We start from the raw sequence: 27,850 nt of genomic DNA, 5'->3' as shown, positions 1-27,850 counted from the left end.
TGACCTCACCATAAAACATTAAAAAACATTTTAATAAGTTCCACTGTAAAAAGAAAAGGTTTTCATCCCTCACAGAACACAGCCCCAGGGTAGCATGCTGTCATCTAGAAATCCTCTGCAGTTTGATTTTTGTTTTTCTTTTTTTTGGTTAATACAATTTATACATTTGGCATTTCAAGTCCCTTTTCATTTTTTCCCAGAGGGAGAAAGGGGAGAAAATACAATCAGGTCTGTGAATGCTTCAGCTGCTGCAAACTTCTGGGCTTTGCTCTTGACTGGAGTGAAGGGAAGCTCAGCATCCAGCATGGGCTGTGGGAGAAACCAGAGTGTGAAGGAAGTATTTAAGGCAAAATGATGTGTTCTGCAATAACAACACCACTGCAAAGACAAAAAATAAGCAAATTCCTCTAATGACATCTGTGCAAACACCATGGGTTCTGCCAGGCAGCTGCTTCTCTGTGTTAGGTACCTATTTCAGAGGCCACTTGGACACTGTGGGGCAAAAATGAGCAGAAAATGGGATAAGGGAGCAAGAGAAACACAAAATTCTTTTGCTTCTCTCTCTGTTTTGTAGTCACATCACAGCTTTAGAAGAAGCAAAGCACAGATCCCTGAGGCAGAGCTGGAACCTGCAGCCAGCCAGGGTATTTCATGCACCAAAATGTGTTTGTTTATATGTGAGGTTGTTCAAAAGCAACTGCCACAGTTCCAAAAATCATTACAAGCAATTAAAAATAATTATAAATGCTATATAAATATATTTATACATATAAATTTATAATGTAATTATAAATTACCATGACTTCCCTAAGAGAAATTTGTTTCCAGACACACACACAAAAAAGAAATCAATAGGTGGTGCACTACAGGCAGCAAAATCCAGATTGTAAAGAGGGCTTTTCAGAGGAGACCAAGGAACCTGGAGACCCAAATTCTTTAAATAACCACAAAGTTTTTGCACCTGCTTTTCCCTGTTGAATCTTCCTTCCAGCTCTGAAAGATAAAGCTATAAAAAAAGGGATGTGCCAAGCCTGAAAAACTCCAAGAAGAAAGAAGGAAAAGGCCAAGCTCTTCATTATGTTAGTAAATATTTACAAGGAAATCCACAAGAAACATCATTTAAAAGATAAATCTGGTGAGAAGCTGATATTCTTCTGTTACAAATACCTTGATTCATGCCACACTCATCATGTGCAATAAGAAATGACAGCAGGAGCCACAGGTTTATTGTGGTTTATATTTACCTTAGGTTATACAAACTGGCTTGATAAGATCTTCAGGAGTTTGTTTCACTTGGTGCAGTAACTGAGTCTACAGGGAAAGTCAGCACTGGACCAAGCAGATTGTCTGAGTCAAACAAACCTGAAAGCCAACTTACCACATCACAAGGGTTGCTGTCAAGGGATGTCAAATCACTGTGTGAAACATCTGAAAAATAAGAATGTTTCATTAAAAAAAAAAAGGCAGGGAAAAAAAGGCAGGGAAAAAAAGGCAGGGAAAAAAAGGCAGGGAAAAAAAGGCAGGGAAAAAAAGGCAGGGAAAAAAAGGCAGGGAAAAAAAGGCAGGGAAAAAAAGGCAGGGAAAAAAAGGCAGGGAAAAAAAGGCAGGGAAAAAAAGGCAGAAAAAAAAAGGCAGGAAAAAAAGGCAGAAAAAAAAGGCAGAAAAAAAAGGCAGAAAAAAAAGGCAGAAAAAAAAAGCAGGAGAAAAAAAGGCAGAAAAAAAAAGCAGGAGAAAAAAAGGCAGAAAAAAAAAGGAGACAAAAAGGAGACAAAAAGGAGACAAAAAGGAGACAAAAAGGAGACAAAAAGGAGACAAAAAGGAGACAAAAAGGAGACAAAAAGGAGACAAAAAGGAGACAAAAAGGAGACAAAAAGGAGACAAAAAGGAGACAAAAAGGAGACAAAAAGGAGACAAAAAGGAGACAAAAAGGAGACAAAAAGGAGACAAAAGCGCAAAAAACCCAACCAACAAAAAAACCCTCAAGCCCATAACCAAAAACCCAAAGCCCCCAGAAACAGTCTGATGATGCCAAAGCTGAAACAGCAGCATTATTTTCTGCATTTACTGAAGAAAACCAATAACAACCTCCAAGCTGTCTGCATTTAGTTTTACTTCAAGCCTCTTACATGAGCTTTCTCCTTCACATATCACACTGAAACCATACAGAAAGTGTATGTGTAAGTCACACCAGCTAAAGGAGGTTTTGCTCACAGTGTGCAGATCAACCAAGCTACAGTGGCAGTGGTTTCAAAGAGTAATGAAAGGTCCAAAGGAGGCAACTGGGTTGGTGAAGGGACTCAAGCACAGATCCTATGAGGAGAGGCTGAGGGAGCTGGGGGTGTTGAGGCTGGAGAAGAGGAGGCTCAGGGGAGACCTCATCACTCTCTCCAACTCCCTGAAAGGAGGTTGGAGCCAGGGGGGGGTTGGGCTCTTTTCCCAGGCAACTCTCAGCAAGACAAGAGGGCAGGGTCTCAAGTTGTGCCAGGGGAGGTTTAGGTTGGAGATGAGAAAGAATTTCTTTCTGGAGAGGGTGATCAGGCATTGGAATGGGCTGCCCAGGGAAGTAGTGGATTCTCCGTGTCTGGAGATATTTCCAAAGAGCCTGGATGTGGCACTGAGTGCCATGGGCTGGGAACTGCAGTGGGAGTGAATCAAGGGTTGGACTTGATGATCTCTGAGGTCCCTTCCAACCCAGCCAATTCTAGGATTCCGTGATCGTAAAAAAATTAAAAAAAAAATTAAAATAAACATAAGGGCCCCACAAAGCACACAAAGCAGCTGTGAGACACAAACCTGTTTGGTGTATTTTTGGTTCTGCAGACTGAGCAGAGTTGGTCTCTGTGCAGGTTTCCTTCTCTGGACTGCACATGACAACATCTTGTCCCTGTTGCTCTGCAGCAGATAGTTCCATCTCTTCCCTCCCAGTCCTTAATTCACTGCTAGGATTTTCCAGCACCTGAAAAAAAAGAGGATTTTTAACTGAGAGGCTGTGTTTACTTCTCAGAGAAAAGAGAAAATATCAATGAAATCAGATGGACATGAGGCAGCCCCTGTGACACAAGGAATTTTTCTTTTATTTTTTTTTTATCTGAGATAAAAAGAAGTTTCTCAGCTTTTGGTGCAGAAAGCACAAAGAGCTGACAGAAGCCAGCATGTCCTGGGCTGGGACAACAACTGTCACTGTCATGCATAGATCTGAGGAGTAACAAATCAAATTAAGATACTCCAACTCCAGTGAAAGGTTCTCAAGGTTGATGAAGTGCACAGCATTGGCCTTCACTGAGTAGCACAGGAACATCTAAACTATGGAGACCACATTCCTGGTTTTTTTACTTAATTTCTTACTTAGTTTTTTTACTCACCAAGTCCTCAGATGTTTCAGGGCATGGATTTATGGTATTTGTATCAATAACCCTGCTCTTGCTGTACCTTTAACCAGTATCCCAGCCCAGGCCTCTGTGGTGACAGCACAAGGAGGGCTAAACACTACTGTTGCCCTTAGTTATGGTCCTTAAATGCAAAAGTATTAAAAAAATTCACACTAGAAAACAGGTAATGGACTTCAAAGCCCATTGCTTGCCCAAGCAATAAGTGTTGTCATAGAGCAGCCACCAGGAGATCCAAAAGTTGTCCCCAGAGAGCTAAAGAAGGTCCCCAAACTGCAGCAGTCCCTATCTCTGTCCACACTGAGAAGGAAAAAGCACCAGCTGGAGGAATAGAGAATAACTTGATAAGGATTTAATTGGAAGTCCAGTGTCTGGGGCTAATAAAAATATATATTAAAAAAAAAACCACTTAAAGCATATCAATGAGCTGGGGGGTTGGACCAATGACCTTTACAAGTCCCTTCTAACCCAAATTTTTCTATGAACCACACAAGAGTTACCTTGGTTCCCTCTGCTGTGCCAGGACAGGGTTCTTCTGCAGAGACAGAAATGCTGAAAAGGAAATAAAAATGGTTTCTTTCTTCTCAAGCAACTTCATCACTTCATGTTCTGACTTCCCCAACTGATCTTACAATTTATTCTGCACTCAGACTTGCTTGGTTAGCACTGGTCAAGCTGGATCAAATTTTCTGTGTTAAAACCCCCCAAATTCTACCCAAGCAGCAAGATTTAGTTTGGGCAAAGATCTTATGATTTGCTTGAGGGAAAAGATACAAGGAGTTTGAAACCTTCAGAACTGAAAAGTAATATATAATGGGGGTATTAATTCACTTGAAATTATAAAATTATTGGTAGGAAGTAAAAGCTGCCTTAACACACCTACCTTTGTTCAAGAAAACCATCAGGGAGCTTTTCCAGTGGGGGAGTTTTTCCAGTGGGAAATAGTTGCATTTTTAAATGGTGTGCTGGGTGGAAGCCTTTGAGCACTGGTGTTTGTTTTGCAGTTGTATCCTCAGGGTTGCACAGAACAGGAGGAATGCTCTGAAGCAAAGCTCTGCTGGATGAGCTGGGAGTTGCCAGTTTTTCACAAGATCTGCCAGGTGTCTTTGAAACCAAGCCTGAAAAGTGTTTCAAAAACCATTTCATTGCTACAGCACTTTCCAGAGGATGAAATTGGCTCTTTGTTTCAGATTCTACCCAGCAGCACTATTATTTTTTGCTTCCTGGTTTGCTTTATACAAATATTACATTGAAATCTTTTATATATTGCAAGAATTGAACAAAGGTGACAAGAGGAGGTCAATAAGTTACAAAACTACCTTAACTCCAGAGCTAAACAATTCAGTAATAACTCTCCCTTCACAAAAAGCCCAGAATAATGAGATTTGCTGTCCATTTGGTAAGAGCTGTCATTAACTTCCATCTTTTACATGAGATAATTTTAATAGAACTAGAAAGATTCAGAATTGATTCTTATAGCAGATTATCTGCAAGAGCTTGCCTACACCCAGAGCTGCCCTAAGCTTTTCAGGTCTCCTCTACTAACAATAAGCACATGAAAGAATTGCTGGTGTTGTGATGAGGACAGAGACCTACATAAAAAAATAAACTGGGAAATTCCAAGGGAACTGATGAGCTAGAAATGGGAGAGAAGCAGAACAGCTCCCAAAGAATCAAAGATTACAAAAAATACTGATTTCACATGGATTGCAATAAGGTAGAAAGTGAAAAATGACATATTACAGGCTGGGGACAGAGTGGCTAGAGAGCAGCCAGGCAGAAAGGGACCTGGGAGTCTGGATTGCCAGGAAGCTGAACAGGAGCCAGCAGTGTGCCCAGGTGGCCAAGAAGGCCAATGGCATCCTGGCCTGGATCAGGAACAGCGTGGCCAGCAGGTCCAGGGAAGGGATTCTGCCCCTGTGCTCAGCCCTGGGGAGGCCACAGCTTGAGTCCTGTGTCCAGTTCTGGGCCCCTCAGCTCAGGAAGGAGATTGAGGTGCTGGAGCAGGTCCAGAGAAGAGCAAGGAGGCTGTGAAGGGATCCAGCACAAGTCCTGTGAGGAAGGGCTGAGGGAGCTGGGGGTGTTGAGGCTGGAGAAGAGGAGGCTCAGGGGAGACCTCATCACTCTCTCCAACTCCCTGAAAGGAGGTTGGAGCCAGGGGGGGGTTGGGCTCTTTTCCCAGGCAACTCTCAGCAAGACAAGAGGGCAGGGTCTCAAGTTGTGCCAGGGGAGGTTTAGGTTGGAGATTAGAAAGAATTTCTTTCTGGAGAGGGTGATCAGGCATTGGAATGGGCTGCCCAGGGAAGTAGTGGATTCTCCGTGTCTGGAGATCTTTCCAAAGAGCCTGGATGTGGCACTGAGTGCCATGGGCTGGGAACTGCAGTGGGAGTGGATCAAGGGTTGGACTTGATGATCTCTGAGGTCCCTTCCAACCCAGCCAATTCTAGGATTCTATGATATTTTGAGCACCTGATAAATAAAAATAACTATGAAACAGCTTTTATAGCAGACTGGAACTGTGTTACAAACTTGCTGAACATGTATACAGGTCAGGGGTACCCCTTATTTGCAGCTTTGAAGAGATTTAGTTTCAAAAAATCCCAGTTGTTGTCTCACAAGTAGAAATGTCTGATATTAAATTGCACTGAGTTGGATGAATGGGTTCCCCAGCTCAGTCTGGGAGCACTCAGATTAAAACTTCATTGTTCAACACATGTTGCAAAAACACAAACCAGACACTTTTCCCTCTCTGTCTAAGCAGAGATTTCATGCTGCCACAATCACTCAAATCAATACATTCCTCTGCAACACTTCACTTTGTATCCCTGACAAAATTAATCACTAGTTGAAATATTAATTGTGTCCAGTGCTGGAGCTGTTTCCAGTATAAACAACCCGATTCCTCTCCCCTGGGAGACTGTTTAAACTCTTTTCAGGTCACAGAAATCATGGTTAAAGCTTCACTCACCTGGAAAGGTTTTCACAGGACTTTCAATTCTGAAAAATCCTGCTTCAAAAACCACTTTTTCAACTTCTGCTGGTTTCTCCTGCTGGGTGCCATCAGCACCTTCATCATGCTTCAGTTTATCCCTCATGGCTGCTTTTACAGCAGCAAGTCTGTTTCGGGCAGCAGCTCTCCCAGCAGCTCCCAGCTTTGGTTTAGACACTCCATTTGGAAGAGTCTTCTTCTGAAATGGTAAAAAAAAAAAAAGTCTTCATCACAGCTGGAAGCTTCAGAGAGAAGCAATTGTACATGAACATCTGTGCAGCTGCTGGCCACACACAGAGACAGCAACAGGGAAGAGATATGCAAGGTCTTTGGTCACCTCTGGAATCTCTTGGGTGCCATTCAGCTGTTCAGCTCAGTTTGAGGTGACAACATTAAAGCAGTTTTCATACTGAATCTGCTGTTTAGAAATACTCAGTAAAAGGTTTTCCTAACAAATCCAGTTAACTTTTTTTGGAAACAGTGGGATACAGGGACTCCTAGTGGCAGGGGAATAAAGTAACCACAGGACAAACACCAGTAGGACAGGGAAGTGTCCCCTGGTAGTCAATATTTTAAAAGAAGTTTTGTGTCTTGGAGCATCTGCAGGATTCTGACATTCACTCCTCTCCAGTTTTTCTGTGCCTGAAGTTTCTTACCAACCTTCATATCACTTTTATGATGAGTTGAGCAGTCTCAAGGAACTGGATGGAGCTTAGGACATGTGAATATGACTTAATGTTCAGTCATTAGAAGCAATTTTGTATTCCAAACCAAAGAACAAATAGCCCACATTAAAACTTATTTTGCAATAACTTCTGGAGAGTGTTAGGTCCATTTGTGCTTAGAGAATCCCCAGTTTAATACAACCCAGGGTGCTGGGACACCACTATCACTGAGCACTCACTGCTCAGAGCTGGCAGCCACTGCCAAATCCCTGCATGGTTTCCTCTTCAGTGACATCAGTGCCACAGGCACAGCCTGGATCAAGTGTTCTTCAACTCAAGGGTAAATTTCTAAATTATAAATTTAATAGATCCATCTTACTAGCAAAGAGTCCCATGACCCCCAAAAATATTGATTTTTAGTTCTAATCTTCCCAGCCAAAAGTGGGAACTACCATTACTGACAGCAACAAGCTCAGCTGGGAGAAGGGCACAACCTGAAAGGAATTTCACTGAGTTTTTAAACACTGCCATGTAAAGAAACCAGATGAGCAGGGCTTTAGAAGGACCTGCCATTTAAGAAGGGTTATTGTCACTGCAAGAGCAGCTTATTAGTTTTTTAGATTTATTAATTAGTTATTTTATAAGTTTATTATTTAGTTATTCATTGTTTTATAAGTTTTACTTATTTATTAGTTATTTTAGATATATTATATATATTATAATATAAATAATATATTTTAATTATAGAAGTATTAATTTTAACATTTAATAATTATATTTAATAATCTTATTTAAAATTTTAATTTAATAAGTATAATTAACAATATAATATTATTATAATATTATAGCACATAATATAATAATATTACACTATTAATATAATTATATTATATATTATTTATTATATATTATTTATTATATACTATTTATTTTATATTATATAATTATATGTATACTTTTATATATTATATAATATATTATACATATTATATATATTATATATTATATTATATAATAATATACAATATATAATATATAATTATATATAATATATTTAATATATTATATATTAAATATAATTATATATTATATTCTACAATTATAATATAACAATATAACAATATTATAATATTATAATAATAATATATGTTTTCTATATTTTAGATACTATAACATCTCTTGATGCCTTAGCAGACACATTTTACAGGCTATTCATACCTTGACAATTGCTTTGCTTGGGACATCAAGTGGCTGCCAGTCATTGTCTTGAAGCTTCTTGAGATTATCAAACTTTTTATTCACATCTTCTATCTATTGGAAATCCCAGAAAATTACAGGTTTCATTTGCAAGACTTCTCAGGCTCACACTGTGAACAGTGTCTCATAAAACCAGGTGACAAATGTAAGCACAGCCAAGCACCGTGTGAAGTATTAAACACTCTCATCCAGCTGGCATGAAGGTTATGTCAATATACACAAAATTCAGATGAGATGGGAGGACTGGGAGATGTTCTGTAGTTTAAAGGTTAGTATGGGAATAGAATCATTCAGTAAGATCTAACATTGGAAATGAAGGAGATGGTTTACAACCTGTTCTAGCACTGACTTAAGCAACTTTGACAAGGGTTGCATGTGAGGAATGCAAAAGAACACATTAATTGCATAATCACCTTTACCCAAACAAGCAGGAGATCTCCATTATGTAGGAACACACCATGCAAGCTTGTTTGCTCTTTGAAACTGCTGAACAGCCTCATGATGCAGCCTCTGGCTTGTTCATGGCAAACTGGCTCTGCAGCATTACCTCCTCCCTGACTGACCTTGTTCTCCTGTGCTTTGGCATGGAGACACTTTACAGAGAGGGTGATCAGGCATTGGAATGGGCTGCCCAGGGAAGTAGTGGATTCTCCGTGTCTGGAGATCTTTCCAAAGAGCCTGGATGTGGCACTGAGTGCCATGGGCTGGGAACTGCAGTGGGAGTGGATCAAGGGTTGGACTTGGTGATCTCTGAGGTCCCTTCCAACCCAGCCAGTTCTATGATTCACTAATGGGCACAGCAGGCCAGACACTGAAGTGACAAGTCCTATAAATCCTCCCTGAAACTCCCAGGACACACACACAAAAAAAAAAAGTAAGGTAAAAAGGGGCAGAGTTAGCAGTTCTGTTAGTCCAACTGTACCTAAGGGAATGCTCAGGAGAAATTTGAGCTGCTCCCAGGGAAATAGTGAGCACCCCTGATTTCAAGTTCCTGGTTCTAGCAAAATTCCCTTCAAGTATCTCTGCTGTATAAGCAAATCAAGCCCTGAGGTGTCCTGGAGGGAAATAAAGACCTAGGACTAGGACCTTAACAATAAATCCTTTTGATTTAACTAGTTGTGAGTTCCTCTGATGAATGTGGATTTACTGTTATGAGACATCTTGATAATGTAGAATATTTTATTCCAGAATCAATGGAAGAATCTACAGGAAAGGGAGATGAAGTTTTCTACCATCTAAGCTCACTCCTAACCAAAGTTAATGTAGTTTCTGCATTATTCTCATACTGAAGCATGGAATCCCTACTTTTTCTTTTAACTAGTTGTGAGTTCCTTTGATGAATGCTGATTTACTGTTGTGAGACATGTTGGTAACTTAGAATACTAGATTTTATTCCAAAATCAATGGAAGAATCAACAGGAAAGGGAGATGAAGTTTTCTACCATCTAAGCTCACTCCTAACCAAGGTTAATGAAGTTTCTGCATTATTCTCATACTGAAGCATGGAATCCCTACTTTCTAGGTGAGCTCCAAGATTTTTCCCAAAGCTCCCAGCTTTTGGTTCAGGGAGACATCATGACTGCATCCTCACTCCAAACCAGCATAAGGCTTGGCTATTCACCTTCATTCCAGAGAAAAAGACACAGGGGCCACAAGAAGACACTGCAGGAAAACTGGTCCATGAATTACCAATTTATCTACACCAGATGGTACAGATCAGAAAGTGTTTCACCATCAAGAAGTGTGAACAAGGGCTTGCATTTTTTATGTATTAAAAAATCAGAATCTGATTACTCAAACAAAAGATAGTTTCAATCCATCATTTGTAAATAAGTTATTCTGATGGTTTAACATGAAAGTACCTACCTGGAAATTAACCATATCCCAAAATCCATCCAAGTCTGTGCACGTTGTTTGTTTTTCACCTCTCTGGAATTCACAGTTATCCACCAGACCTTCAAACTGTTTAAACCTTTCTGCTATGAGCAGCCTGGTCTGGCCAATTGTGGTGCGAATGAGATCTTGAGCTGAGAGCAAGCAGAAAACAACAAAGAAAAACCTCTTGGAACAACCCATCAGTTCACAAGTGATTTAAATCAGTTAATTGTTTGAACTGCAATACAGCTCAGAGGGAACACATCACTTCCTTGAACTGCTCTAAACTTATTTAAAAAAATAATAATTATCTTTGTCTTTCAGATAAGCATTTTTGACTTATCTTCATTTTCCCCACATAAGGACACTTAATTCTAAGTTTAATCTAACTTTAATGAAGCTGGTTTTATTTTAAATAAAGTTCATACATTTACCTACACTTAAAACTGACAACAGAAAACTGTAGTGATAGGCACTTGGTTTTCACTTTAGTGTCAACCACTATGACACCAAGTACTACACATTAATTTCAGTACTGGGAGATAAAGCAGCCTTTTTTTGTCTTGAGGCAGATAGACTCTTAAACCTTATCTAAAACAGCTTTTACCAAGTGCTGTAGACAGGGACATTTGGCAAATATATTCAGATACACACTTCCCTCTGTCCTCTTCAGTTACCATAACAACCCTGTTACAGGTTTAGTCTTACCATCCTCTGGAATGTCCAGTTCAAATTTTCCATCCCACTGGAGGCACTGAGACATCAGCCTGTCTGTCTCAGACTGAAGGATGTTTCTAAAAATAAAGAGAAAGTGAAAAAATGAGGTTTTGGAGGCTTTTCTAACTCCTGTCACTACTGAAGGACTGTTAATGATCAGCATCCTTTTACTTTCAGGGAAGCTGAGGTGCCTTGAGAGCCATTGGATTGTTTTGGATTGCTGACTGGCTGAGGTGCAATTTCTCTGCTGCTGCTTTCAACCTTGTGATCCTTAGGACAAGGTGTCAGTCTCCAGAATGTTTTATTCTTTCCTTGCACTCACAAGAAAAAAGGGAAAACAGGACTGTGTGCCTGCTCAAGGCAGTGCCACGAGACACCAACATCCACAAGTTGATCTTTACAAGATGTCTTGTTACTCATGTTAAGGACAACAGGGAAATTAATTTAATTTAAATGAACACAAACCTGAAATAGGCCACATCATGCTCCTGCTCTCTTACATCATCTGACTTCATATCAAACTCTGTTATCTCTCCAGAGACAGGAGCTGTTTCATTTGGTTTCTGAACTGAAGCTTTTTCATCTGATTCAATTGCTGAAAAACACAAAAGGTATTTGTTCCATATCTGGTAAAAAACTAAAACCATTAAGACAATTAACTAATTGTGAACTTCCTACCTTCTTCTCCTTTCCAGTTTGTAGGGCTTTGCTGTTCTTCGCTGTCTTTACCAGCAGGTGAAAATGGACTTTTTAAATCAGGCTCTTGTGCCTTAGTCTCACTGGATTTTTCAGTTATATTACTGGAAACAAAGATAAGAAACCTTGAGACACTGACATCAAACATGAAAAAATACACAGAAAAGCACAATTTGTGCTAAAGACCCCAAGCAAATCCTATTAAACTGAATAACTCTGTGCAGAGAGACACATGACACAGTCCCTAATATATGGAGCTGCTCTACTTCTAAAGCACAGAAAGAATTATGGATTTTGTTCTTTCTTTGCTGTTGTATTAAGCTCTTATTTAACCAATGATAGCAAGCACAGTGATCAGGTGTTCCAAAAAACAACAAATGGTTGCACAGAGATTCTCTCTAGAGAGATGATGATGTATTCTGTAGCACCCCAGAGTTTCACTTGCATTTTAAGCCATTAGAGGTAAGAATCTTACACTGGAGAGGCTGAGAAATCCCAGAAGGCACTAGGTGTCAAAAAGGCATTTGCCCTAGAAGGAGTCATGGGTGTAACTTTGTAGGTTGCTAATCCACTCAGTGGCTGAAACACAAAGTTTTGAGGTGCAAAAGAAAGGGTCCTGGATCTCCCTGGAGCTGAATTGGTTTTGTTTTCTGGTGAGCTTTGCTCCTGTTGAAGTTCTACTGGTGCTGAACATTTAGAATCAGTTGCAGAACCTTTCGTGGCTGAACTGAGTTGGGTCTTTTTATCCACTTCATGTTTAGAAGGAATTACCTATAACAGTACAAACAAAGAGAACACTACATTATTAAAGCAATGAAGTGTTTACTAGAGGCATGGGGTGAATTATAACATGACTGAAAGCCATTAGGAAGGGAACTATTTCAGGAAAGTCACTTTCTACAACAGAATACACCTGCAGAAGCCATGAATTCAGAAATCATGATTTACCATTAAGCCCAACTGGTTCTGACACCTGGGGATCATTCTAGCAACAGGCAGAACACCACAAGGAGTGAAACAATCCACTGAAGGGACTAAAGTAGCAGAACACCTCATCAAACAAACCTGTAAGTAAACCTAGCAAATGCTTGCTGCAAGAAACAAAAGCTTTGAGCTGCTAAGCTCCTCAAGAGCAGAATTCCTGGCTCCAAATCCAACCAGGCCTGTTGAATAATCACAATTTATACACATACTCTACTGCAAAGGTGAAGGAACAGGCTGAAATAAGCTGATAGCTGAGGAATGCAGCCCAAGACAAGTGCAGTTAGGACCACTGAAGCAGGGGGGTCATTAAAGGAGGAGAAAGTTAGTAAGTTGAACACACATTCCTGTGAGATGAGTGACTGGATCATCATGCAGAACTCATTTGTGAGGTGCTTATATTCAGATATTGTTAGCTCAAACCAGCCCAGAGAGCTTGGATTTGTTTTTCTAGAAAATATGCATCTTCAAACCACTGAAAATGGTATTTATACTTCAGATACTCCTGCTTGGAATGTAAGCTTTGAATTCAACTCTTAACACCTCCTGTCAAGAGATGACTGGGGTTACAGCAACTGGCAGCACAAAGCAGCTCCTGCCTGTCAGGAGGCACTTAACCAAGATGTGAGTGCCTCTTGGCCCTGTGTCAGTGTTTGTGTGTGGTAGCACCAGTTTCAGGACAACACTGGAACACAGCTGCAGTTACAGGAGGAGTGAAGATGGGAGGTGTGAGGGAGACACAGGGCATGAGGGAATGGCAAAGAGCAGAGGAGGAAAAGCACTAATCTGGCACAGCACTGTCAGTGCATGAGCACACACACAGAATTGTCTGGGAACCTGGGTGGGAGTGAATTCAAATGCTGCTGTAGAGACAGAAAAATGTCCTAGCAGTGGCATGGAGAACCACAATGACTGCCTTTAATTATGAGATGTCTGCCTTGCAGGGAAAAAGATTACCAGCTTTATTTTTTCATGGTTCCAAACCTAAAAACACATTTCTTAAAGTCTCAATGTCATTCATTACCTTGGCATGAAAGGAGAGATTCAGAGTACATTTCAAAAAGGAATAACTGCACAAAATCTACAAATGTTGGATAAAACCAGCAAAGCAGGCATTTCTTTTTGACTGGGTTAAACATCAGACATATCATGTAAGAACTTCTTGCCCAAGTTAAATCATTGCCCAAACCTTGAGCAGTAATCAAGTCATCCATATAAGCAAACTACATTTGACCTTAATTTTAAAAATATGGCAACTGAAATACTTCCAAATATATAAATATATATTTAAATATATATATATAAAAATAATCTTCTCAAAACCTAGCCTATTAGTGAACCTATTACTTCTCTACTTGAACACAGCTACATTTGAACTACAATCACACTGGTTTTGGCTCTTAAATCACTTTTAATTCTTTCCCATTTCAAACAATAAATGACCCACCTCTGGGATGTCAGGTTTCACTGCTTTCTTCTGCTTTCCTACATTCTTTCTCTGTGGCTGGTTACCTACAGTAAGAAAAGCTCCCAAAAGTCAAAAAGGCATCTGATTAAGACAATCTTTCACCAAAAGACTGCCAGGAAAGTTCAATGGTTAGAGACAGGGAGAGGCTGTTTTTTTTCTTGACTGGAACAAGATAGAGGGCAGGCACTTCATTGCAGAAGTTCATTCAAAAGAAAACCTGGCCTAGGATTTAACAGCCTACTAAATGTATCTCCAAGAAAGGAAAATAGGTTAAGTCATGACTCTTTAGGTGTTGTCATATTCTAAAAATATGTCATTTTATTTCCTGAAAGGCTGAAGAGAGAGTGTTAAGTCAGTGTGGGTTTAGATTTTTAATTTCTACAAGGCACAGGATTTCTGTTGGGGAATTAAAACTATCCAAGCTGTGCTTTCAGCCTTGGAGTTTACTCCTGACACATACAACACACAGGACAGTGCAAAACACTCTTAAAAATATCCTGAGAACATGGCTATGTATTAATCATTTCCCATCATGTGTCCCTGTTTTAGTAAACATGGACAATAAAATTCCTGACCTGAAGAACACAGGCTCTCATCTCTTCCAGAAGTCTCTGTTTCTGAGCACAGACATAATAATGATAGATAATAATCAATCTTTACTAGTTCTCTATTTCTTCTTTCAGTTTAAAATTATTAAAATTTCAGTTTAAAATATGGGTATTGATGCTCCACACCAACGGATTTTATGGGTAATTCTCCAATGTTTGTTTCAACATCTTGATTTAAATATTGCCCAAGAGTTCCAGATGAGAGTCTCAGTGATATTTAGTCCTTTTCTTACATGACAATTCAGTGTGATTTACATACAGTCTGTTTAAAAGAGTCAGTTACACAGCAAAAAGCAGTGTAAAAGCAATGAGACACAAGCTGATCTGTATCTGTAGCACAAAACAGTGCCTGAGATATAAGCAAGAGACTAAAGACAGAGTTATCTTAGTATATAACTTGACAATGAGCCTAACAGCAGCATATAGATGTACATATATTGTTTCCAGTGCAAGATGGTATCTCTGTACATCCCATTACTCCTCTGCTTACATATCATCTCAAGCTACACAAGGAGGAGCACACTCACTGCCTCACTTACCAGCAGTTGCAGCAGCAGTTGATGTTTTCAGCACCTGCCTGGCTGCAGAGGAGGCTGCTCTGGTGATTCTGACATTTGAGGTTGTCTGGACTGCAGCCTGCAACACTGGAGGACACGGTAATTCCAGAGGTTTCAAAGCTTAATAAGGAGCTGCATTCTAGTAATCTAATTGCAAGTCTACATTTTGTAGGAAACAGGAAACTGCACTAGCAATTATTAGTTGCATTCATTTGTTGGAATCTACAGGGTTTTTTGGTCAGTTCAATGCAAACAGTGCTCAACACGGACAGCACAGCTCAGCCTTGGAATCAAGGCAGCACTCTGAAGGACTTTGGTTGGAGATGGTTTTGTTGTAGAGTATCTCCAGGACCTCACAACAACAAGGTACCAGTGTGCCAGATGTAGAAAGCTTAAGGAACCCTCTTTGAGGTTCCTTACAACTGGAATCAACCCCATTTTATAGATGAAGCTTTCTGGAGTAACAGCTTGCCATGGTTATTTGCTCAGCTCCAAGTCTAAACAAACCATCTGTGTAACAAGATTTTATGTCATTATATGAAACTATTCTGAGGTCTGAATTTAATGTAGTGTTCCTTAAAATGAATCCCACCTGACTTGTTTTCTAAAACATTACTCAAGTCCATGCATTGTATTACCCATCTTAGCAATTTTCATCTTTGTATTTTATGACTGTTTTTTTTTTTTAAGGAAACTAAAAAGCAGCCTCCTGCACATAAAATTTAAACAGAAGCTCTTTATTTCATACCTTCCCTTTATACATCTACCTGAACTCTAGTACCCCCACTAAACTACTCTTGATGCCCTTTGTGTTTTTAATGTCATCCTAGCTTCCACAGAATTGTGAGCTGACAAGTTGGGGAAAAAAAATTCTAGATAAGTAACTGTAACATTTTATCCAAACATTCCCTTCCCTAACATTATTATACTGATGTTCAAATACAATCATATTCTTGATTCAGCAAAAAGCATCAAGTCTAGTAGATAATTTTAAGAAAGAGGTTTTAATTGTTATATCATACACAGATAAAAGACTTTTTGAGTATTAACTGAAGGTATTTCTGAAATCTATTTTAATAAAGGTCTGCTGCTTGCTGATTTAATGAACTTAGTGAGGAGAGAGTCATTTCACTCTGAATTACTGAATATCTTGCATTAATGCCAATATTTCATGTGGCTTACCCTTATCAACTAAGGCATGGACATCACTGGGCTGTTAGGAACAATTACTAATAAAAAATATTTTAGATCCTTAAAGGTGGCATGGGTTGTTTGTTGGTTTTTTTGTTTTGTCTTCTTAAGAAATGTTATGTAATTGTCACATGGAAAGGGACAGATCCAGAAAGGATATGGAAATGTAAGACTGGACTTGTCATTTACTGCAGCAGACAACCACACATCTACTGTGCAGCAGAAGTTTGGGCTCCTGTCTCCCAGCATTCAAGTGCTGATGTGCTTCACTGCAAGCAATCCTTTTCCAAACCTTTCTTACTGCTCAGTTCCATGAGCAGTTTCATTTAGAGACCACAGACAACAGAGCATCTGCTGCACAGGGGAAAGAAACTTCACTGAAAATATTCACAGCTCATACAAGCAGCTGTTTTTCAGGCTAACCACAACACCATGAAAAATTCATATTTTACTTGTCAGCTCTTCTGCATCTTTCCAGGTGAAGTCCCTTGCTCTCTTGTAGTAGCAGCAACTACTCCATGTGATATTGTCCCTGGAGACAAACTAAAATCTGGAGCTCTGCAGAGTTCCAGGTGCTAAGGCAGCCAGCAGTCACGCAACTCTGCCTGCTGACCTTCTTCTTTCCCCTCTCCCAAGGTGAATAATCAGTAACCATTAAGTGTCCTGCATTCCTTTTCCCCCAGCCTAAAGAGGCAACAAGTAAGAGACAACATATACCTAAATGCCAACTGCTGCCCTTTGTCCTAGCTGGGGGGAATGCCTGTCAGAAAAACTCAGTTCCTACACCCAAAACCCTCTCCTTGTCCCCCCTCCCATAATGTCACAACTACTGAGCCAGAAAAATAAAACAGCAATGTCCTTACAGATTCAGCTGTAGGGATCACTCTACTTTCCTACCTTTCTCTTTTTCAGCCACTTTGGCTGTGCTGGTCTGTTTATGCCCTGCTTGTGTAGGGCGCCCACTTTGCCCATTGGCTGAGACCTACAAGAGAAGAATTTGCTTTTTGTGAAGCATCAGATTATCAGAAATGAAGTTGCCAAATTTCCTTCATCTCTCCTAGGAGCCAGGAAGACAAATGGTCAAGTAATTTGGCACCAAGAGCTTTAAGAAGTAAAAAGAAACTAAGGATTACTGAAATAGCTCATTTGAGATGTGTTAGCATGCATTATCCAACCAATAAGGAATTTGTCAGAAAAAAGAATGAAGAATGAAATTTAAGAAACAGTTTTGGTTTACTATGAAACAAGGTGTTAATTACTGCTGCATCTTTATGTACATATTACACATTTTAAAAAAACAATTTTCAGAAAAAAAACCCCTCAGTTGTAAAGTTTGTAGTTATGACTGGAAATCCTTCAAAGGCATTCAAGTTTGGTAAGGCAAGATTGCTAGATTAAAAATATAACTTTTTACAGGTTATTGCTGGTGAAAGTCCTCATAAAAACCTACTTTTTAATACAAGCAATAGCAGGAGGGGCTGCCCAGATTCTCAGTAAAACTATGCCAAAGTTGAAGTAATTTTTGAGTGAAGAATGATCTGACTCTATAACCTGCATTCATGAGAGTTTCTGCATTCATGGGAAATGCACTGGTTCTGAAGTTACAAACTATGTAAACTACTACTGCCTTTACACATCCTTGCAGTGCTTGCTGACTGATTTTATTGGAAAACTGATGCAGAGGATACCTGCAAGTTCTCTCTGTACTGACCTAATCAAAGCTTCTGTACCTCAGAGGCTCAAACTACTCAAACCAGCATACTAAGGTCTATCAGCTTTTTTTTTTCCTAAAAGCTTTTCTGCTCTAATTTGGCTTTCTCACCAAGAAAACCTCCACGGAGGTAGAACTCAACTTACAAGTGCAGAACCCTGAGTTATGCTCCAGAGGATAATTATACCCTTTCCTCTAAATTTATTCACTGGAAATGATATAAAAAAACAAACCATAGAGTGCTTAGATGTAGCTGGTATCACATTTTTTTCTTCTTGGCTCCTGGCCTTTGATCGAGTGATCCTCCCAGAGAAAGCAGGAGCTGCCTGGAAATAACCCCAAAGAAATGAGAGTTAAAATGAGTGTGAAAAGCAACACACCTGTGCAAAATGGGTCAAGTCTGTAATTCAGAAAGCTTCTGAAGTCAAATGGATTGAATAGGAACAAGTTAACCAGCTTTCTACCAAATTAACTGTTTCATTTGTGGACAAATCATTCCAGTTTTTAAACAGAGCATGGTCATGAACACAAATATTGAGATAACACCAGTACTGGTTTCAGCTTTGATTTTAAAAACTTGAGCTACAGGACCTTATTGTTTTTTTGTAAAAAGCAAATCTATATGAAGTGTTTACAAAATAAACTGCTTGGCATAACATAATTCTGTAGATAAATACAGAATTTAATACATGTAAATACATATACATGTAAATACATGTGTTTGATAAATACATATATTTGATGACTATGAAATAGATATTCCATGATTCTACAAAATAGAAATTATAATATAGTTCCTTTAGATATTTAATATTGCTCTTATTACCTTCTTACTACCAAATTAGCTTGCTACCAAATTAGCTGTTTCATTTGGGGACAAATCATTCCAGTTTTTGACCTGAGAGCATGGTCATGAACACAAATATTGAGATAACACCAGTACTGGTTTCAGCTTTGATTTTAAAAACTTAAGCTACAGGACCTTATTGTTTTTTAGTAAAAAGCAAATCTATATGAAGTGTTTACAAAATAAACTGCTTGGCATAACATAATTCTGTAGATAAATACAGAATTTAATACATGTAAATACATATACATGTAAATACATGTTTGATAAAAACATATTTGATGACTATGAAATAGATATTACATGATTCTACAAAATAGAAGTTTTAATATAGTTCCTTTAGATATTTAATATTGCTCTTATTACCTTCTTACTACCAAATTAGCTGTTTCATTTGGGGACAAATCATTCCAGTTTTTGACCTGAGAGCATGGTCATGAACACAAATATTGAGATAACACCAGTACTGGTTTCAGCTTTGATTTTAAAAACTTGAGCTACAGGACCTTGTTGTTTTTTTGTAAAAAGCAAATCTATATGAAGTGTTTACAAAATAAACTGCTTGGCATAACATAATTCTGTAGATAAATACAGAATTTAATACATATAAATACATATACATGTAAATACATGTTTGATAAATACATATATTTGATGACTATGAAATAGATATTCCATGATTCTACAAAATAGAAATTATAATATAGTTCCTTTAGATATTTAATATTGCTCTTATTACCTTCTTACTACCAAATTAGCTTGCTACCAAATTAGCTGTTTCATTTGGGGACAAATCATTCCAGTTTTTGACCTGAGAGCATGGTCATGAACACAAATATTGAGATAACACCAGTACTGGTTTCAGCTTTGATTTTAAAAACTTAAGCTACAGGACCTTATTGTTCCTTAAAAAAAAGCAAATCTGTATGAAGTGTTTACAAAATAAACTGCTTGGCATAACATAATTCTGTAGAATTTAACTGTAATTAGTAGAATTCTGTAACAGAATTTGATACATATAAATACATATATTTATACATGTAAATACATGTGTTTGATAAATACATATATTTGATGACTATGAAACAGATATTCCATGATTCTACAAAATAGAAATTTTACTATAGTTCCTTTAGATATTTAATATTGCTCTATTTACCTTCTCTCTTGGCTTCACTATCACTGGATCTTCAGGTATAAAAGAAAGAAATGCAGGCACAGTTGGTTTATATAACCCAACTTTAAACACCCCCTTTTTTGCTTTCTCTCTCTGCTCCTTCAGTTTCCTGAGTTCCTTTTCTTCTTTATAACGCTGGAGCATTTCCCTGCGTTCATTGAGCCTCTTGGTGGCTGCACTTGGAGGTTGTTCTGGAGCCAAGAGGGAAGACAGAGAGGTTATAAAATCTTGAAGACATTTTTGCAGCCATTGCTAAGCAAGCCAGAACATTTCAAAAAAGTTCTGAAGTGCAGAAAACTGTCTGGATCTGTGTATGCAAATGCAAATACATGGAATCTATGTTTGCTAAAATCTTAATTTCTCTTACTAGAAGAATATCTAATGGTAAACTTCAGCTTTTAAATACAACTCCTCACATCTAGATCTGAGGGATACTGTAAATTCATCTCCGTTTCTTCCTGCAAGGTTACAAAGGGTAACTGCACTGGGTCCTGCACTTTGGCCACAACAACCCCATGGAGCGCTACAGGCTGGGGACAGAGTGGCTGGAGAGCAGCCAGGCAGAAAGGGACCTGGGAGTCTGGATTGCCAGGAAGCTGAACAGGAGCCAGCAGTGTGCCCAGGTGGCCAAGAAGGCCAATGGCATCCTGGGCTGGCTCAGGAACAGCGTGGCCAGCAGGTCCAGGGAAGGGATTCTGCCCCTGTGCTCAGCCCTGGGGAGGCCACAGCTTGAGTCCTGTGTCCAGTTCTGGGCCCCTCAGCTCAGGAAGGAGCTTGAGGTGCTGGAGCAGGTCCAGAGAAGAGCAAGGAGGCTGTGAAGGGATCCAGCACAAGTCCTGTGAGGAGAGGCTGAGGGAGCTGGGGGTGTTGAGGCTGGAGAAGAGGAGGCTCAGGGGAGACCTCATCACTCTCTCCAACTCCCTGAAAGGAGGTTGGAGCCAGGGGGGGTTGGGCTCTTTTCCCAGGCAACTCTCAGCAAGACAAGAGGGCAGGGTCTCAAGTTGTGCCAGGGGAGGTTTAGGTTGGAGATGAGAAAGAATTTCTTTCTGGAGAGGGTGATCAGGCATTGGAATAGGCTGCCCAGGGAAGTAGTGGATTCTCCGTGTCTGGAGATCTTTCCAAAGAGCCTGGATGTGGCACTGAGTGCCATGGGCTGGGAACTGCAGTGGGAGTGGATCAAGGGTTGGACTTGATGATCTCTGAGGTTCCTTCCAACCCAGACAATTCTATGATTCTCTGATTCTATGAAAGTTAACCCTTTAACAACTTATTAGTTTATTTGTAGCTGTTTCTCCGTTGAAACATTTGTAATCTCATTGAAAAATGGATTTTGTCATATTTAGATGCCAAAATCTGCCCCTGAGAATAAATCAAGCAGAAGTTATAGGGGAAAGAAAAAAGATAATACTATATTTTAATTATGTGTCTATCTGAAAAATGAATAGCTACTTAATTTATTGAAAATTATAAAAATTGAAAATTATAAAAGCTATACATTTGTTACATTTCATATTTGGCATGAGTTCTTCCTCCAATAATCCTCTGCTACCAAAAAACTGAAGGTGAAAATATTTCTAAAGAAATCTGTTAACATTTTTAAAGATTAACTTAATTCCCTAGGCCATAGAAGTCCAGAAGAACCAGGAAAGCTAAGTCACCAAAACCCAGCAATTTAAAAAATAAAATTATGCCATGCATTCACCCAATTATTATATATATATATGATTCTAATATACAATTTCCCATTTCTAAGCTGCTTTAACCACATGACAGACACCAGTTACATGTTAGATGAGATTTAAAACAGGGTGAACAATAAAGCAATCATTAAGAGACTTCCCATTGCATATTAATAGCAAAATGTATTCTTCCTTTAGCTGCTGCAGAGAAACCAGAGAAAAGCCTTATTCATACCACGAGAAAAAGGAAGGAGGATAAAGCTCTACCAAGACTTTATCTTGATTTTCTTTCTAACTGTTAGAAGAACTGTTAATCATGAATTAAAATCTTTAACCTTAAACCTTTTATTCAAATGAAGATTTTTAACCTATGATGTTACTAGATCCACTTAAAGACATCTTTAATTTTAAAAAAGGCTTTATACCCATTCTTTACTCACTCTGTTTCACACTGCTGTTCTCTTGAGAAGATGCTTCACTTTTTTCATTTAGTCCAGAAATTCCCCTCTCTTTTGGGAGCTGAACATTGACATCTGCCAAGCCAAACTGTCTGCCCTTCTCAAACAGCTTGTGCCTGTTCTCCTTTTGAAGCACAGATTTCCTGCGTGCCACTTTTGTCCTCAGAGCTTCTGTACTCAAATCCTTTTTGTACCGACTGGCAAACTGGGAGGTAGCAGCCATCCTGATGACCCTAAACAAAAAATAAATCATCATGGTTAGGGAAAAACTTAAAAAAAGAGTTTTTGTTTTAGGAACAAAGCCTCTAGGTTCTTTGTTTCTGTGTGCACACCATGGAAAACACAAATGGCAATTTCAGTAATGAAACTTCATTATTTCTCTTTATTTCATGCAGTAAGCAGATTATTTTTTTTTGATAAGTGGTCAACAAGCCAGCCACAGAGGTAGCAGGAGACACTGTGTCACTGCCAGGGATTGTCCTGCTGGTTTGTTTCCACCACAGCTGTTTTTCACATTAAGGAGACACACAAGAAAATGACAAGGGTGTGGGACAATACTTGGAAGCAACATTGCCACTGAGCATTTAGATTATACCCTATCTGATGGCATTTCTGTTGTGCAGCAGAATACTTGGCACCATTTCCCAACAGAGTCTCCAGGATGCAACTGCAATACAATAGCAATTTATTTCAAGCAGGATTTCTCCCTACTTTTTTTTAACCTGAGGAGGACTTGATGGAAACATCAGTTGAAAAAGCTGAAGGCTGTTTTACTCAGGGTTTTCATGCATTCTCCCTGGAAGAGAGTTCAGAACCAGTTCTTGAAATTGTTCTGACTGCAACCCAACCAGTGTCTTTTAGAAATCTCACCTTCCATTAATTAGAGAAAGCAACTTCACAGCAAGGAGGGTGACAGAGCTAAACCTGAATCACAGAACCAGAATGTCAGGGGTTGGAAGGGACCTCTGAAAATCACTGAGTCCAACCCCCTGCCAGAAGAGGACCAAAACTAGGGCAGGTCACTCAGAAATGCATCCAGATGGGTCTTGAAAGTCTCCAGAGGAGACTCCACAACCTCTCTGGGGAGCCTGTGCCAGGGCTCTGTAACCCTTACAGTAAATAAATTCTTCCTTACGTTGAGGTGGAATTTCTTGTGCTGTGTTATGAATCCATTACCCTTCCTCCTATCACAGGGCACAAGTGAGAAGAGGTTGTCCCTTCCTTCTTGATGCTCAGACCTTATATATTTATACTCATTACTTATATATATTATCTCATTACTTATATACTTATATCTATATTACTTATATATAATAATATTATTATATATTATATAAATAAATACTTCCTTATGTTGAGGTGGAATTTCTTGTGCTGTATTTTGAATCCATTACCCTTCCTCCTATCACAGGGCACAAGTGAGAAGAGGTTGTCCCTTCCTTCTTGATGCTCAGACCTCATATATTTATATTCATTACTTATATATTATCTCAGTCTTCTCCTCTCCAGACTAAAAGGCCCCAGGTCTCTCAGCCTTTCTTCCTAAGGCAGGTGTTCTCTCAGTTTCTCATTGATCAGTAAAGTGGTCATTTACTGAGGTTTTTAATTTCAAAACAGCAAGTTTTGGTCAAGGGAAAGGAATCATCAGTAAACCAGACTGAAAAGATCAGCCTCAGCTATGGATGTACAGGGTTTCACATTTGCTACAGGTAACTCAAACCAAAAACAGCACCAGCAGCATCACTGGAAAATCCAAATGTCAGAAGAACACACAAACAAACAGAAAAAACCCACAAAAATAAATAACTAACAGAAATAAATCAATAACAATGAACTCTTAACCTGTGTATACTTATGGGAAAAGCAGCAAGGAGAAAATCTAAGCTACCTTATGAAGGAATACAAAGGCTGTTCAGATACTACCAGCAGTGGCAGCTCCTTTTGCCCCACTTCAGGGAAATATTCATGTAGTGAGTGACTTGCACAGCACCAAAAGTACCTGCACAACCATTTGGAACTGCTTGGAATGATACTGGAAATAAAGTGGGAGTCAGATATCTTAAATGGGTACATTTCACTTCTTTGGCAATACCTTCAGTGCTGCAGGAGAGCAAAATGGTCAATGGAAGTGTTAATGAGCAAATAATAATAAAAAAAGCTCAGCTTAAAGCATTCAAATCAGGCTGGATCACATCATCCTGGAGGAGCTCATCCATGTCAGTGCCCTCTGATTTGTGAGCATCTCACATTTCACCTTGCATCTTATATTCCAACTTTCAGAAATTGATTAAAGATGCCAATTAACAATGACTGGAAACAATCACACTAACCCAAGTGTTGTTCATAGGTCATATCTGCCTTGCTTTACATGCAACTGTAATGCAACACACATGTAATTACTGTACATGTAATTAATGAAGATTAATTCAATTTATTAGCATCTCCAATAATTATCTTTGACTTTATCTTATGTAAAATTCCCACAGTGCAATAGCAAAACATGAAGAAAACAGTTGGTGATAATGTATCTCAACTATCTACCTCCTAGAAACTGCAGGCTTTTTAAACCCAGTGGATAAAAGTAATTCCTAAAAGCAGCAGCCAGCTCCAAGCCTCTGAACTCATCCTCTGTGGGCTTGCAGGACAAATTCCTTGTGCCTGGGAATCCTTCAACATGCTCTGTAAGTACAGCTGGAGGCTTTTGCAAGGGCATGCATGATTTTTAATTCAGTGCTTTGCAGGAAGGCAACATATCCCCTTGTCCACAGATTAGGCATTGCTACTTATCAAGGCAAGCTTACAGAGAGCTGCACACTTTGCCTTAAACACTGATAAATATTGAACACATTTAAATGCCATGCTCAGCCTTTCACTTTGAACAGTATTTTCCCAGCTTTAGTGCAAGTCCACTTAAAGCTCTCTGCCCTGAATAAGCCTCAAGAGCAAGTGGTCTACCTTTCAACAAGTCATCCTGCAGAAGAACCCATCTGTAACTTAAAACAGTTATTATATATTATTATAAATATATACAAATTATATATATTTATATTATTAAATAAAAATATATCAGAAATACAGCATGAGCTTCTCACAAGGGTGTTATCAACTCACATCCCAGGTCAGCAAAAGCAATTAAGAGATCTCCTGATCTCTCAGGGCTCATTAAAAACGTATGGGGTGTTCAATCACCTCAGCCTCTCTTTAGGACAAAAATACCTGTCTCCTTTTTGGTTCCAGGTTATGGTTTCTGACTGCCTTTTACCCAAACAGGAGGCTAGAAGATTAACTGGAATTAAAACGAGCATCAATTAAAGATTAATAGCAGGAACAGGACGAAGAGCTTACACAGAAGAAACAACTCTGTGACTGGCTAGTGTAGACCACCCAAATTAACGCTGAAAACTTAAAGGATTGATTTTTATTAAAAAGCAGCGAGGGGAAAAAAACCACTTTTGACCCGCAACGTCTCAAAAACCGAAAGAGCAACAGGGATATAAAAAACATTTCTGTGCTCAGCTCGCATCTTTAGCCCGGACAGTGACAAACCACCACAGGAAGACCAAAACAAACATTTTCCCAACAAAAACCCGGCAAGTTTAGCGACTGTTCTTCAGTCGGGGCTCGGCGGTTTTGACCCGGGGGTCCCGATAAGCTGAACCTCCCCCTCCCAGCCCCTTGCTCTGAGGGGTCCCCTCAGGTTTCCCCTCATCCCCAACGTGTTTCCAGGCCAGTTCAGAGCCCTCAGGCCAGCTCAGAGCTCAGAGCCCCGAGCCCACAGCCCCCAGGTCCCCCGGGTCCCCCCGTACCTGTGCCGACCCCCGGCGCTGCGCTGCGGGGCTGAGGAAAGCAGCGCCGCCCGCCTCGCCTCACTTTCAAATCTCACCTGGCGACGCTGATTGGTCAGCCCGGACCCTCCCGCGGGCTCTCATTGGCTCGCCCCTTGCTGACCGTTGATGGGCAGAGCTGAAATGGCGGAGCGGGCTGTTTATTGGTCGAGCCTGAGAGGACGCTGGGTGTTCATTGGATGAGCCTATCCCTCCCTCCCCCCCCCCTGTGCTTGCCGTTCATTGGTTGGAAGGGGGAAGGGGGCGTGGCCTGCTGGGGCGGGAGAGGGTGAGGCGTTACCTCAGCGTTACCTCAGCGTCTCCTCTAAGATGGCGGGGGGGTGCCGGGCCCTGGAGTGGGGGTTCAGGCCCCGGGGTGGTCCCCTCAGGCCCCACAGGGCTTCAGGGGTTGGGTGAGAGGCCCGCGGGCTTCGCGCTGCCCTCCCGGCGTCCAGGCGGGCGTGTGTCCGTACCTCAGTGTCCTCCCTCTGCCTCCTCCCGAGGAGCTGAGGCCGGGTTGGCGTAGGCTCTAAAGGGCCTTTTAACGCCGAGGTTTGCTGCTCCTTGGTTCGCTCTTGTATACGCGCGGTGCAGAGCCTGCGTTTCGCTGGGGTGGGTTGTGTTAAAAACTCTGGTTTGTGGAGATAAAAACGCAAAAATGCGAGTGAAAGAGACCGGCCGCTTGGTGGCACTGCAAAAATGGAGAAGGCCTTGGGGACAAGTCTTGCCAAGCAGGGGACGGCCGAGAAGCAGGCAGGTAGAGGACACAACCTTCCAGGGTCTCTACATGGTGTGAAAGTAAAGTCAGGAATTTTTTATATAAACGCGACCACTGTAAAAGAATAAGGCAATAATTGGGTTAAAGAACGGTTGCTCAGAGCACAGAGCTGTTTTCCCCACGTTCTCACATCCCTGGAGAGTGGGTCTGAGCATCTTAGGTTGTGGCAGACCAGTGACCCCTCGGCTCCCTCTGGGGACTGCCAGGGGTGACAGCAAAGATTTGCAAACTGGGAATTTCTGGACTAACCCTGAAATCGTTGATTCTCTCTAAGAGAGTAAAAGATCAGCATAGAGGCTACTGACTTCTGTTGGGTTCCCCATAAAGCCAAAGATCCAATTAACAGAGCTATAGGGGAAGTTTAGGTTGGAGATTAGAAAGAATTTCTTTCTGGAGAGGGTGATCAGACATTGGAATGGGCTGCCCAGGGAAGTAGTGGATTCTCCGTGTCTGGAGATCTTTCCAAAGAGCCTGGATGTGGCACTGACTGCCATGGGCTGGGAACTGCAGTGGGAGTGGATCAAGGGTTGGACTTGATGATCTCTGAGGTCCCTTCCAACCCAGCCAATTCTATGATTCTATGATTCAGGTGTGTAGACTCTGACCCCAAAGTCCAAGCCAATGCATTTTTCTGTGTTCAGTTCATTCACTGATTTTTGTTACTCCCCTTTTACTCCTAAATCTGTGGAATTTGTTGGTATTCAGCAGTTCTACCTTATTAGGGTGTAGTCCAATGACATAAGCCATGATGAACCACAAATTTTAGGGAAAATAAGATTTTAGGAGTGCCTTCTAAGCAAAACCAAATCTTTTCTTACTGTATACATGCACCTGAAAGATTTCTTCATGCTGAAATAATACTTGTTTCCTCCTTGGAGCATCTAGACTGATGGATTTACTAACTCCCACTCCTCTAGGTGGGAATTTAGGAAGTGTGGCTGAGCTACCAGTTCCAAGAACAACATCAGCCATAGTGTGGTGGTACT

At 40.2% G+C, this 27,850-nt stretch overlaps 1 protein-coding gene across 1 annotated transcript; it reads right to left on the bottom strand.

Moving 5' to 3' along the window:
• Positions 1 to 120: 120 nt before the first annotated feature.
• Positions 121 to 26,104, bottom strand: DLGAP5 (DLG associated protein 5). Its single transcript, XM_030452209.1, has 19 exons — positions 26,069 to 26,104; positions 22,245 to 22,495; positions 20,108 to 20,316; positions 18,335 to 18,427; positions 17,288 to 17,372; positions 15,182 to 15,286; positions 14,014 to 14,078; positions 12,061 to 12,356; positions 11,568 to 11,689; positions 11,355 to 11,484; positions 10,881 to 10,966; positions 10,164 to 10,324; positions 8,259 to 8,351; positions 6,355 to 6,574; positions 4,270 to 4,504; positions 3,887 to 3,938; positions 2,794 to 2,956; positions 1,379 to 1,428; positions 121 to 309 (listed from the first exon to the last, which is right to left on the bottom strand). Exons 2-19 carry the CDS (start codon positions 22,483 to 22,485, stop codon positions 187 to 189), a joined length of 2,529 nt encoding a protein of 842 aa, XP_030308069.1. The 5' UTR covers positions 22,486 to 22,495; positions 26,069 to 26,104; the 3' UTR covers positions 121 to 186.
• Between the last annotated feature and the right edge of the window lie 1,746 nt (positions 26,105 to 27,850).

The sequence above is a fragment of the Calypte anna genome, chromosome 5A, assembly GCF_003957555.1.
Source record: "Calypte anna isolate BGI_N300 chromosome 5A, bCalAnn1_v1.p, whole genome shotgun sequence".
Lineage (NCBI taxonomy): Eukaryota > Metazoa > Chordata > Aves > Apodiformes > Trochilidae > Calypte > Calypte anna.
This window is presented reverse-complemented; position numbering and strand designations above follow the sequence as displayed.

Coding starts and splice junctions, on each gene's coding strand:
- DLGAP5 (XM_030452209.1), bottom strand. CDS start 22,485: ATGGCTGCTACCTCCCAGTTTGCCAGTCGGTACAAAAAGGATTTGAGT. Junction 18,428..20,107: donor TAGTGAAGCCAAGAGAGAAG/GTAAATAGAGCA, acceptor GGTTATTTCCAG/GCAGCTCCTGCTTTCTCTGG. Junction 6,575..8,258: donor CAAGCAAAGCAATTGTCAAG/GTATGAATAGCC, acceptor TTACCATTTCAG/AAGAAGACTCTTCCAAATGG.